General features: G+C 32.0%; 1 protein-coding gene across 1 annotated transcript; it reads left to right on the top strand.

Moving 5' to 3' along the window:
• The first annotated feature begins 513 nt into the window (after window positions 1-513).
• LOC129523501 (NKG2-F type II integral membrane protein) lies at window positions 514-4,173 on the top strand. The gene is made up of 4 exons (XM_004052707.4): window positions 514-2,424; window positions 2,803-2,901; window positions 3,436-3,489; window positions 4,028-4,173. The coding sequence occupies exons 1-4, from the start codon at window positions 2,238-2,240 to the stop codon at window positions 4,162-4,164; spliced, it is 477 nt and encodes a 158-aa protein (XP_004052755.2). The 5' UTR covers window positions 514-2,237; the 3' UTR covers window positions 4,165-4,173.
• The last annotated feature ends 9,820 nt before the right edge of the window (window positions 4,174-13,993 follow it).

Here is a 13,993-nt window from a genome sequence, read left to right as displayed (position 1 = left end):
AAGTCACTTGAAAATGGACAAACTAAATGACACCCTAGCAGCTCAGTCTCTCATATTCTGAGGTGTATGATGAGATAAACTGATTCAAAATGGCCCTAGTGTGAAAATTTCCTGTTCAAATCCGAAGTGATACATTGATGAGGAATCTGCTTTTCGCACTCTTGCCTCACTCTGAGCTTTCACAGGGCAGTCTGTGAAGATCAGAGATATCGGTTTTTTGTTGTTTTTTTTTTGAGACAGAGTCTCGCTCTGTCGCCCAGACTGGAGTGCAGTGGCTCCCGATCTCAGCTCACTGCAAGCTCCGCCTCCCGGGTTCAACCGTTCTCCTGCCTCAGCCTCCCAAGTAGCTACAGGCGCCCGCCACCACACCCGGCTAAGTTTTTGTATTTTTAATAGAGACGGGGTTTCACCGGATCACAGATATCTTTTGTGTCTTTAAGAGGTAACCTGACCTCTCCACTAAGGGGCGTGTGACTTTCTGATGACAGAAGGTATGTGTTGCTAGTCTCCTGTTTCTCTACTAGCTCATCTCGTTAGTAGAAGATTGTAAATATTAAATGTGATGCAACAAGGTAAAGTTAATACAGAATAAAATCAAAGTAGAACTGTCTTTACATGAATAATTCAGGGTGAAAAGCAACCCAAAATATAATATATGTTTGAGGATTTCTTAAAGTATTTACATTATTACCTGTGGAGAATTAGTCAAGCACATGCATACATAATAATAGGTTTGTTAATCAATATAATTTAGAGTGAAACCGATAAATATCGCGACAATGAAGAATTAATTTGAAATTTTATAATCATTATGGATGTAATAATACTTTATATTTAGCCCAGACTTTAAAAATGCATTTTTTAATAGATACATCAAATTGTGAATGTCAAACATAATTTCTCATACACATACTTATATTTAATTGAAGCAGATTTTTTTAAGAATGTAATAATGAAGTAGTTTCCATAAAATGCAAATCTAAACTTAATTATAAATAATAGGACGACCTAAAAAAAATTGAGCCAAACAAACATTGCAAAAAAGATGTACTACACTGACATGAGACTCCTACCTAATTAGTTATTTTACACACTCAGTATGTATTAGAAATAATAAAATGGCAATTGTGTTAAAAATAATTAAAATATCTAATATGTATTGAGGACTAATGTGTGCCAGGTTGTATGTTAAGGGTTTTATATACGTTATACTTCATAAATTATTTTCCCCAATCTAGATTAGTAAACTGGGGTTGTAGACACCAAGTAACTTTGTAAAGGTCGTGCATTATGAGTTTCAAAGCTGTAATTAATTTTTGGTCTCACTGGCTACAGAGCTCATTGACTAGATTATTAAATTATATTTTCTGATTTATTACAATTACTTACACAACCAAGGTGACCCTCGCTGCCTCTTATAAACAACCACAGGGTCTTTCTGAAAGTTTGAACTTAAAGTGTTCTTTCATAGATGGTCCAAACTTATATTTATCATTTTCAGTTTTCCTATTTTAGTCATTAAATCAATTACCAATAAATTCTGTATAATAAAGAGTTAAATCTTTTTCAATAGTATTTAGTTTATGCATAAGTTAATGTAATGTTTTACAAGGTATAAAATATTTCTTTAAAATTTTAACAATTTTTCTGATTTCCTCAATCATTCAGAATAAAAAACATTTGCCAAGACCTCATGCCCTTTTAGTAAATGAATGTAAGTCACTAACTTAATGTATTTTAGTATTAAAAGTTGTTCTATATGCTAACAAGTTATTCCTCCATCTTTAGCGCTCAATCCTTACATTAATGAATTTTTAAATTGTCATACAATTAGTGCATTTTATTTTCAAATTTCAATTTTAGTTTTTTACACAGGTATTCTATTGGTGATAAAATATTTCTGTAGAATCTGATTTTAAATTAATGAAGATATTTATATTCAGTTACTTCTTAGTTTTCACAAATGTATTGTTTTTTATTGTTCCCATTAATAATATTATGTCAAATATAGAAGGCCTTTTAAAAAATAACCTATTGTTTAAAGAGATTTCAGTTTAAAACTTTAGGAAATTAGTACCAGACTTTTATATTGGTCAACAGCAAAATGAACATTACTACTCAGCCTCCAACACATGCAGTTTGCCTATACCAGGGATCCTGTCAAAATATACACCACTTATAGCTTCTTAAGTGCAGTTATCATAGAGCACAGTCCCTGACATCACACAGCTGCAGAGATGAATAAACAAAGAGGAACCTACTCAGAAGTGAGTCTGACCCAGGACCCAAAGAGGCAGCAAAGGAAACTTAAGGGCAATAAAAGCTCCATTTCAGGAACCGAACAGGAAATATTCCAAGTAGAATTAAACCTTCAAAATGCTTCTTCGGATCATCAAGGGAATGACAAGACATATCACTGCAAAGGTAAAACATTAAATAGATCTTCAATATTATTGTTCTAGGACGTGCAGTTGAATGCAGAAAGGTGGGGAAAGATTAGGGAATATTTTGCACTTGTGAGAATCAGAGGTCAAAGTCAGGAGCTAATATTCTAATATGAAATTTGAAGCCTGATTTTATTCAGGCATTGTTCAATTGTAATTTGTGATTAACAACTCATGGAGCATTATATTTACTGATAATGAAATGGTATATTCTGAGAGAAAGATTACTAGAGTAGATGTAGATTTAGAGGACAGAGTTTATCATTATGTTTTCCTGTGCACGTGAGTTCTCTTGTACGTAAACCTTCTCATCAACTCTCTATCTCCCCTCTCTCAGTGCCTCTTTCTTTCCCTGCAGGTTTACTGCCACCTCCAGAGAAGCTCACTGCTGAGGTCCTAGGAATCATTTGCATTGTCCTGATGGCCACTGTGTTAAAAACAATAGTTCTTATTCCTTGTAAGCATATTCTTGAAAGATTATAAGGGAACTTTTCACTATAATGATTGGAAGCGCCTTGAAACATTTCATAATAATGAGGATTAGAATTCTCTTTTTAATGTATATCTCTGAACCCCAAGATAATATGCTGCTTCTGAACTTTTCAAATTTATAAATAACAGAATAATTGTAGAAAACATTTTATTTTTGTGTGTGTACTAAATATATATGTATATATGATACACACACAGAGAGATGTATTCTGATTTCATGACTCAAAGACATGTTTTAAGAGAAAAAATATTTAGAAAAACAAATTAATTTTTGAAAGTGGTTAGATCAAGTATTATAAGAGATGGTGAAGTTTTATGCTAATGGCTTTAAAAATATTTGTTTTAAAGATCTCATTACTTTATTTTTATAGAAAAGTCATTTTATTTCAGATTGTTCCAATTTAAAATAATTTTAAATTTTGTATTTCAAAGTAAGCAACTGAAATTATTATAATTTGTCTAGATATTAATTTTGTAAGAATTACTTTAATTTTTCTAGGTATTGGAGTACTGGAGCAGAACAATTTTTCCCTGAATAGAAGAATGCAGAAAGGTACATTATGATTGTCAATGTTCTGATGTTAGTACAGTTTATATTTTGTCTCTAAAGGGATGCAAAATGATAATAAAATGTTTTGGGAAAATAAACTATAACATTGAGCCATAAATGTTTATAAAATAAAGATTATATGAGGGCATTTCCTTTTCTCCAATAATAAGTAGAAATGCTCAGTTAAAATCATTATACCTTCTTGTTGCATTTAATTAACTGAAATTTCCTACTACTATAAGATGATAAGAGATAAATAATTTTACTGTACTTAAAAAGCAGTTTTGTTCAGTGATGTTTAAGATGTGTAGGGTGGATTTTTGTTTGCGGGCTTGTTTTATATGGGAACACAATTAAGGGATGAGAGGTGGACCTTTTGTGCATGTGCGTATGAGTGACTAGTTATTTTAAAATATATATTTAACAACTTATGAGGATGCATAGATATTGTGTACCTGTATGTTTATAGCTTTGCAAATATATAAAATAATTTTCATTTGTAAACATATTGTTTTGCATAGTAATTCATATTTTTATTTAGCATGTGATTGTGGCCATTGTCCTGAGGAGTGGATTACATATTCCTACAGTTGTTATTACATTGGTAAGGAAAAAAGAACTTGGGAAGAAAGAGTTTGCTGGCCTGTGCTTCGAAGAACTCTGATCTGCTTTCTATAAATAATGAGGAAGAAATGGTAAGACGTAAATGTTTCAACACTTTACTAAAAGCTTATTTCTGTCAATATCATATTTGTAGAAATCATCCATATGTTTATACATATATTTACTTCATATATTTTTAAGTCTGTGTAGTATTCAACTGACTTCATAATATTTTTATATTCATATACTGTTAATGCACATTTGATTATTTCCAGTTTTGCTTTTCATGGAAACCCATGCTTCTATAAATGTTTTTATCGCAAAATAAATATAAAGAAAACTAAGCATGTCATGGTCATGCGTATTGATCACAAAGTGAATGGATTCATGATACAAGGCAGATCATGAAATAGAAGTTTCCAGCCCCAGCAGTCCTGCTCCTGTGTATGCCTTCCTCACTTTTCCTGCCTCCTCTCCAAACCTTTGTATTGATGTTTAATGTGATAAATAAGCTTTGCCTGTTTCAGAATTTATGTCAAGGGAATCATGCAATGTGTATTTTCATATGTGTCTTCTTTTACTCCTATATGATATTTGTGCAATAATGCAGTTAGCTGTTGTTTGTTGCTTTTCATTGCTGCATGATGTGCATAGAACATTTACAATCTGTTCAGTCCTGTGTCTCTGGATGGGGAAGTGAGTCTCGTGCCCTCAGGGACAAAGAGGAACCTGGATGGGCACGTGTAGTCATGAGGTTCCTTTGCTGATCCCTCTCACCCGCACCTACCCTGATGTCTTTTGGTTTGGGAGGAGAAGCACTTCCTCTAGCTCCTAACTGGTAGCAGGTCTCCTGGTAGGTCATCCTTGCCAGTGGTACCAGCCTTGCCTAATGTTGCTGGCAGGACTCCCTTTCAATACAGAGTGGGAATGGGCTTAGCTGACCCACCTCCTGTTACCAGATTTGGTTCTGAGAAACAGAGGACTAGATCACTTTCTTCTGCTGAGTGGGGGACTGAAGATGCCCGGACACTCTCTTGATCCCTGATTCTGGGGTCCCAAACTATTTTGCCTTCCTCTTTCCACCTTTCAGAGTTTTCCTGTGTGTCTTTCATTACTTGCAGAGTTTAGAGTTGTATTTATTAGGGAGTAGCAGAGAAAAAGGAGTCCATGTACCTGGTCAAGACCATTGTTATTCCACCAAAACCAAATCAGATAAAAGTGAGGGCTTATCTAGTTAGAGAGTGGTGTGGTGCCCAGAAAAGCCAATTTTTGGCCGCTGTGTCATTTATTTCCTCAATGGCAACCTTTCAATTTCCTTCTAAACTTCAAGGAGGAAAAGTTCCACTATGAGACACATAGTGGAAAAATACATTTATTTAATCAGAATATCTTGAGAAATACATGCACAGTATCAGGAAATATATTTTAGTTCTTACTGTGTCTGTCTTACCAACACAAGCAACTGTTAAATTACTTGAATCACAATTTTGCTTGTTAAAATAAGAAGAATGAATGTACTAAGTATAAAAATTGAAGAGTTCATTTTAAGTCAAAATTACAAAAATTTGTAATAGGTTTTTACACTATAAAAGTTGTCTTCAAGTTTACTATTTTGTTGAAGGTATTTATTTTGTTTTGCATTTCTGTGTAAATGTGGCTAGTGTGACTGAGAAATTGATTTTATTTTTTATTAGTTAATTTTATATTTGAATAGCTACATTTCAAGCGTCCATTGACCAATGTAGGCTAGTGATTCTGCATTGAAATCACAGTTTAATATTCTTATATTACTATGCTTGGGAACATAAGATTATAGTGTACTTTTGGAAAATTTCCATGTGAACTTAAAAACAGAAGTATTCTGTTAGTATATACTGTCTGTACAAGTGTGTGTGAGTTTGGGCATATAGGTGATGGTTAATAGCGTAGTTCAAAACTTTTTAAAGATTCACTGGTGTGTCTGCTTCTGTGACAAGCTGTGAAAGAGAAGTGTTAAAACCTTGTTTTTGATTGTTAACTTGTTTACTTCTTTCAATTCTATGTTGAAATTGTATTATCAGATACATACACATTATTTTTAAAATATTATAATGATGTAGTAAATACAGCTATTATTATGAAACATGCATCTTTATTTTCAATAATGACTTTTTCTCTTATTTTATGACTTTATGTTAACAATAGCAATTTTCTACTGGTTTGTATTATATGATATATTTTCATCTCTTCATTTTAATTTTTCTTTATGCTTAAAGGAGCATCTTACAACAACAGTTACTTTTTAGAATAAACACTCTTTGTTTTTAATATAAAAATAATTTTATTTATATTTACTATAAGTATTAGATTTTTAAATATAATTATTACATATTTTATTTGTAAGTACCTAATTATATAATTAATTATAATTATTATTTAATTTAGATTGAACATTACCAGGCTTTTAAACTCTAACTTTTTATTGTTTTATCTTTTCACTAGAAATATTTTATTGTTTATTTTCTACTGTGCCAATTTGTTAATTTAGTATGCTTTGAATATTCTTTCATTAGTGTCCTGTGTTTTACAGGGCACAACAAATTAGTACTTTTACCCCTTCTTAGACAATGAAAAGATCTAACTATCTTCGTACGGTTTAGATATTTGTGTCTTCTCAAAATTTATATTGAGACTTAATCCCTATTTTGTTGGTTTTAAGAGGTAGGGCCTTTGGGGAACAAATTAAGTCAGCAGGGCTCTGCCATAATGGATTGATTAGTGCCTCACAAAAAGGCTGTTAGGAACTAGCATTCACCCCATTTTCCCTTCTGCCGTGTGAGGACGTAGCAACACGGTGCCATGTTGGAAGCAGAAAGCAGCCCTCATCAGACACCAAATCTGCTGACACCTTGATCTTAGACTTTCTTGCCTTGAGAACTGTGAGAAATAAATTTTCGTTGCTTATAAATTGTTCGGTCTATGGAATTTTGTTATTGCAGCAAAAATGGACTAAGACTACCCTCTACTTTTATTTAGTGATTATCCTATATTTGCTTTCTGAATTCTAATATAAAAATATATTTAATGTTTGAAACATTGTCATCAATATTTTATTCATTCACTATTTAGGTAGGTATATCCACATAATTTCTTTTGAAATGCGTCATTTTTAGAATATATTTAAATTTTGTTTTCTTTACTTCTAGTGAATAGTAACTAATTCTCTCCATTTAAAAACATTTCTTGAAGATGAAGTTGTTTGCCATCATATTTAAGAATATTTTCACTTATTATTGACTCCCAATAAAGACATAACTTTAAGACACTAGGTATTGCCATTATTAACCATAGTCACAGTAATATATATTTCAATTCTCTATCTCTATGGGTACTATATATTTATATCATATAGAGTGAATTCTGATTACTCCTGTTATTTTCGATGACTTTTGTTGCTTTTTTATATTGTTATTATGCCTTTGAATAAGCATATATTCCACTAAAGTTAAATGCTGGAAGAGTGAAAAAAACCATTTTGTTACATATAACAAGGATATGATATACAGTTATGTGACAAAAAATAATGTATTGGTCACCAATGCACCACATATATGATGGTAGTTCCATAAAATTATAATGGAGCTGAAAAATTCCTATATCCTAGTGATATTGTAGCCTTGTTACAGGACAGCTCATTATTCAGGTTTGTGGTGGTACTAGTTGTAAACAAACCTGCTGAGCTGCCAGTCATGTAAACATATAGCATATTCAATTAGGTACAGTGCATAGTACTTGATAATAAACAACTATGTTACTAGTGTTATGTATTTACTGTACTACACTTTTTTTAACTTTTAGGTTCAAGGGTACATGTGTAGGTTTGTTACATAGGTAAACTTGTGTCATGGGGGTTGGTTGTACAAATTATTTTATCACCCAAGTATTAAGCCTGATACCCATTAGATATTTTCCTGATCCTCTCCCTCCACTCTCCCTCCACCCTCTGATAGGTCCTAGCGCATGTTGTTCGCCTCTATGTGTCCATGTATTCTCATCATTTAGCTCCCACTTATAAGTGAGAACACACGGCATTTGTTTGTCTGTTCCTGCGTTAGTTTGCTAAGGATAATAGCCTACAGCTCCATCCATGTTCCTGCAAAGGATATGATCTCATTCTTTTTTATGATCGCATAGTATTCCATGGTGTATATGTACCACATTTTCTTTATCCAGTCTATCACTGATGGGCATTTAGGTTGATTCCAAGTCTTTGCTATTGTGAATTATACTACGCTTTTTATTCTTATTTTAGAGTGTGTTCCACCTACTTATAAAAAATAGTTAACTACAAAACAGGCTCAGGCAGGTCCTTCAGGTGGTATTCCAGAAGAAGGCATTGTTATCATAGGAAATGACAGCTCTGTGAGAGTCATTGCCCCTGAAGACCTTCCAGTGGGACAGGATGTGGAGATGGAAGAGAGTGATATTGATTATCTTGACTCCATGCAGGCCTAATGTGTTTGTTTGTTTCTTAGTTTTTAACAAAAACATTAAAGAGTAAGAAAAAAATGAGAATAAAAATTTTTTATATAGGAAAGCATTTACAGAATAATGATATAAAAATACATTTGTAGAGTTGTACAATGTGTGTTTTTAGCTGTTTTATTACAAAAAAGTCAAAAAAAGTATAAAGTAAAAAGTTACAGTAAGTTATTTAATTTATTATTGAAGAAAAGATTATTATAAATCTAGTTTGTCTAAGTATATGGTGTTTAAAAAGTGTCCAGTAGTGCACAGTATTGTCCTAGGCCTTCACATTCTACTCAACACTCACTGACCCACCCAGGGAAACTCCCAATTCTACAAGCTCCATGTAAATGTGCTACACAGGTGTACCATTTTTTATCTTTTATATTGTGTTTTTACTGTATCTTTTCTATGTTGAGATATGTTTAGAAAAACACATGCTTACCATTGTGCTACATTTGCCTACAGTATTCAACACAGTAGCATGCTGTACAGGTTTGTAGCCGAGGAGCTGTAAGTTATATCAGATAGCCCACGTGTGTAGTAGGCTATACCATCCAGGTTTGTAGAAGCACACTCTATGATGTTCACACACTGACAAAATTGCCTGGTGACCCACTAATCAGAATATATGCCCATCATTAAGTTGTACATGACCGTATAATGCTATTTAATTAAAAACAATAAGTGTGTGTTTGCAGGAATATTATACATCAGTACCTCAAATTTAAAAAGAGAACATTAGTGAATGTTACATTATTTGGCATCTTTGTGAATGATTTTGTTTTTTTAATTCTATAATGTGACAAAAAATTACTTAGTTTATAAAAATGAAATAAATATGTAAATATAAATGTATTTCTAATAAAAACACAACATGCATATAAGCATGTATCATATCAGGTTATTTAGAATTATAATTATGAAAATACAATAAATTATAATTAATAGAAATACATATATAGCTAGCAAACAAGCATAGTATTTCAGATTCACGGTTTTGCAAATGACATCCTTTTTTAAAAATTTCTTTAGTAATTGTTGCTATAAATAGAAATACAATTGAAATTTGCAAGTTGATTCTTATATCCAGTTCACTGAATTTTTTTGTATTAAATTTATCGTTTTAGCTGTAATTTTTCAGGTTTTCTATATTAACAGGTATTTTATCTGTAAATAGTCCCACTTTTATCTTTTCTTTCCAATTGCCATATTTTCTCTATTTCTTTTTTATAATTTAAAAAATTATGAGTACATAATAGTATACATATTTATGGCGTATACGTGATATTTTGATACAAGCATACAATGTGTAATGATCAAATCAAGTAATTAGGATATGCATCACCTCAAAAAATTCGTCATTTCTTTGTGTTGGGAACATCTGAAATCTACTCCACTAGTTATTTTGAAGTATACAATAAATCATTATTAAATATAGCTTGTGCTACCAAACACTAGATCTTATTCTTTTTAAGTGTATTTGTGTAATCGTTAACCAACCTTTCTTCATTCCCCCAACATTATCCTTTCCAGCTCTGGTAGCCATCATTCTACTCTCTACCTCCATGAGATCAATTGTATTATTAGTTCCCACATATGAGTGAGAACATGTGATATTTACCTTTTTGTGCCTGGCTCATTTCACTTAACGTGATGTCCTCCAGTTCCAACCATGTTGTTGCAAATTACAAGGATTTTATTTTTTATGACTGAATAATATTCCATTATTATTCCACATGTATGTGATCTATCTGTACCACATTTTGTTAATCCATTCATCCACTGATGGATACTTAGGTTGATTCCATATCTTAGCTATTGTGGATAGTACTGCAATAAACATGGTAGAGCAGATCTATCTTTGATAACCTGATTTCCTTTCTTTTGAATATATACCCAGCAGTAGGATTGCTGGATCATATGGTAGTTCTATTTTTCGCATTTTGAGGAATCTCCATATTGTTTTCCATAATGATTGTACTAATTTACTTTCCCACCAACAGTGTACGAGGGTTCCCTTTTCTCCACACCCTCATCAGCATCCATTATTGCCTTTTTGATAATAGCCATTCTAACTAGGGTGAGATGATATTTCATTGCAGTTTTTATTTGCATTTCTCTGTTGTGCACTTTTTCATATATCTATTAGCTATTTGTATTTCTTCCTTTGAAAAATGTGTATTCGGATCTTTTGCCTATTTTTTAATCTAATTATTTGGTTTCTTGTTACTAAGTTGTTTGAGTTCATTATATATTCTGGTTATTAATCTCTTGTCAGTAGAATAGCTTAAAAATATTTTCTCCCATTATGTAGGGTGTGTTTTTACTCTGTTGATTGTTTCCTTTGCTGTGCCAAAGCATTTTAGCTTGATGTAATCCTATTTGTCCATTTTTGCTTTTGTTGCCTGTGCTTTTGAGGTCTTACTCAAGAATTTTCTGCCCAGACCAATGTCTAAAGCATTTCTCCAGTGTTTCTTTCTAGCAGTTTTATAATTTCAGATCTTACATCTAAGTCTTTAATCCATTTTAGTTTTGTTTTGTATATGGTAAGAGATAGGAGTTTAATTTCATTCTTCTGCATGTGATATGCAGTTTTCCCAGCATTACTTTTGAAGAGACTATCTTTTTTTTCCAATGTATGTTCCTGGCACCTTTGTCAAAAGTGAGTTGTCTGTAAACAAACGGATTTATTTCTGGATTCATTGGTCTGTATGTCTGTTTTAATATGAGCACCACGCTGTTTTGGTTTCTGTAGATTTGCAGTATATTCAGGTAATGTGATGCCTCCAGCTTTGATATTTTGCTCAAAATTGCTTTGGCTATGCTGGATGTTTTGTGGTTCCATATAAATTTGAGGATTGCTTTTGCTCTTTCTGTGAAGAATGTCACTGGCATTTTGATACAGATTACATTGAATCTGGACTAGCTAAGGTTTTATTTTGAATGTTGAATAGAAGGCACAGAAAGGTTATATGTATATCATATGTATCAGTTTCTATTTTAGGTAAAAAGATTGCAACATTTCATCCATATTTACAAAGTGTGTTCGTTTTTATTATACCTTTCTCATATTGAAGCAGCTTTATCATATTCCTGTTTTTCTAATAGATTTTGTTATCAATTGTAACATTTTTATTATTTTGGCATCAGTTGGAATGATACATGTTTTCTCTGCATAATCTTAATAAGTAAACTATTTCAATTCTCTCAAATGTTAAACCAGTCTGAAATAAAACCATACTGGTCATTCTGTATTGCCTGTTTAAATTTATTAATGCACAGGAGATTACACTGTGTTTTTATTTATAGCTATGTACATGAAAGCCTTTTCTCTTAAGGGTATATTAGGAAGCATTTCTCTTTTTCTATAACCTAGAAGACTTTGTGTAAGGGTACTGTTTTATTTTAAAATATAATTATTCATTAGTGATGCCATCTGAGTGTGTAGAATGTTTTTGTAGGAAAGTTTATGTAGGAAAGTCAATTTCTTTAGCACATACAGACATTTCATCCATATTTACAAAGTTTATATTTATAGAGGTTACTCAGATTTCTGTTTGTTGTATTGCAATTTGGTAATTTGCATTTTCAAGAATTTTCTATCTCATATGGATATAAAAGTATTCATAATATGGTTTCATTATCTGTTTAATATCTGTAAAAACCATAATGGTTTTCTCTTATTTAATCTAGAAAATTATTTGAGCCTTCTCAAATTCTTTAAGTCTTTTATCAATTTTATTAAGTCCTTTCAATGAAAATATCTTCAGCCTCATTGATCTTCTCTACTGTAATTTTGCTCTTTGTCATGATTTTTTATTATTTGTTTTCTTCCTACCACTTTACTTCTATTTAATTTCAGTTAATTTCATATTTCTGTTTTTATTCAGACAATTCAGTATCTGCAATTTTGTTGCAATATATGCATTTAAGGCAATCCATTTTTCCCAAGAAAATATTTTGCTCTATTTTCCTTATAATTGATGTAAAAATTGTGAACATTTATTGTGATAATTTATTTGGCCCTTAGGTTATTTAGAATTATATTACTGAATATAAAACCATATAAAGTTCCTAAAGTTTTGATTATTGACTTCTGTGTTAGTAAACTGTAGTTAGAACATTTTCTGTGAGGCTAGAAATGTTCTTCATCTCTGTGTAAATATAGCTAGTGTGACTAATAAACTTATGTTTAATGTTATTTACTTCTAATTAATTAATATTAAACTTGAATTGGTGCATTTTAACTGTCCGCTGGCCAACTTTGGCTAATGCTACTGTACTTATAGCAAACTTCTAAATTTTATATTAAAATGCATAGGTTTATGAAAATACAGTGTAGCTTAAAAATATTAGTATTCCGAATTAGTATACAGTTTATATGTGTGTGTATACACAGGTGTGTTGGCTAATTGTCTAGTTTAAATCTCTGTATAGAGTCAGTGATGTATCTGTTTGTGTGATGAGATGTGAAAGAGAAGTGACTAAATCCCTAAATTTATTAATTACTCATTTATTTCTTTCAATTTTATATTAAATGTGTATTATTAGATACATACAAATTATTTTAAAATTACTAATGGTATAGATAATAAATATATCACTATGAATATGCTTCTTCATTTTTAATAACAACTTCTGTTTTATATTATTACAGTATATTAAAGTGGTTTTCTTTTTTTTTTATTATACTTTAAGTTTTAGGGTACATCTGCACATTGTGCAGGTTAGTTACATATGTATACATGTGCCATGCTGGTGCGCTGCACCCACTAACTCGTCATCTAGCATTAGGTATATCTCCCAATGCTATCCCTCCCCCCTCCCCCCACCCCACCACAGTCCCCAGAGTGTGATATTCCCCTTCCTGTGTCCATGTGATCTCATTGTTCAATTCCCACCTATGAGTGAGAATATGCGGTGTTTGGTTTTTTGTTCTTGCGATAGTTTACTGAGAATGATGATTTCCAATTTCATCCATGTCCCTACAAAGGACATGAACTCATCATTTTTTATGGCTGCATAGTATTCCATGGTGTATATGTGCCACATTTTCTTAATCCAGTCTATCATTGTTGGACATTTGGGTTGGTTCCAAGTCTTTGCTATTGTGAATACTGCCGCAATAAACATATGTGTGCATGTGTCTTTATAGCAGCATGATTTATAGTCCTTTGGGTATATACCCAGTAATGGGATGGCTGGGTCAAATGCTATTTCTAGTTCTAGATCCCTGAGGAATCGCCACACTGACTTCCACAATGGTTGAACTAGTTTACGGTCCCACCAACAGTGTAAAAGTGTTCCTATTTCTCCACATCCTCTCCAGCACCTGTTGTTTCCTGACTTTTTAATGATTGCCATTCTAACTGATGTGAGATGGTATCTCATAGTG

Source organism: Gorilla gorilla, chromosome 10, assembly GCF_029281585.2.
Source record: "Gorilla gorilla gorilla isolate KB3781 chromosome 10, NHGRI_mGorGor1-v2.1_pri, whole genome shotgun sequence".
In the NCBI taxonomy this organism is placed as follows: domain Eukaryota; kingdom Metazoa; phylum Chordata; class Mammalia; order Primates; family Hominidae; genus Gorilla; species Gorilla gorilla.
This window is presented reverse-complemented; position numbering and strand designations above follow the sequence as displayed.

Excerpts from the sequence above, each read along its gene's own strand:
- LOC129523501 (XM_004052707.4), top strand. The coding sequence starts at position 2,238 with ATGAATAAACAAAGAGGAACCTACTCAGAAGTGAGTCTGACCCAGGAC. Across the intron at positions 2,425-2,802 it reads CAAGACATATCACTGCAAAG|GTTTACTGCCACCTCCAGAG; the intron begins GTAAAACATTAA and ends CTTTCCCTGCAG. Across the intron at positions 2,902-3,435 it reads AACAATAGTTCTTATTCCTT|GTATTGGAGTACTGGAGCAG; the intron begins GTAAGCATATTC and ends TAATTTTTCTAG.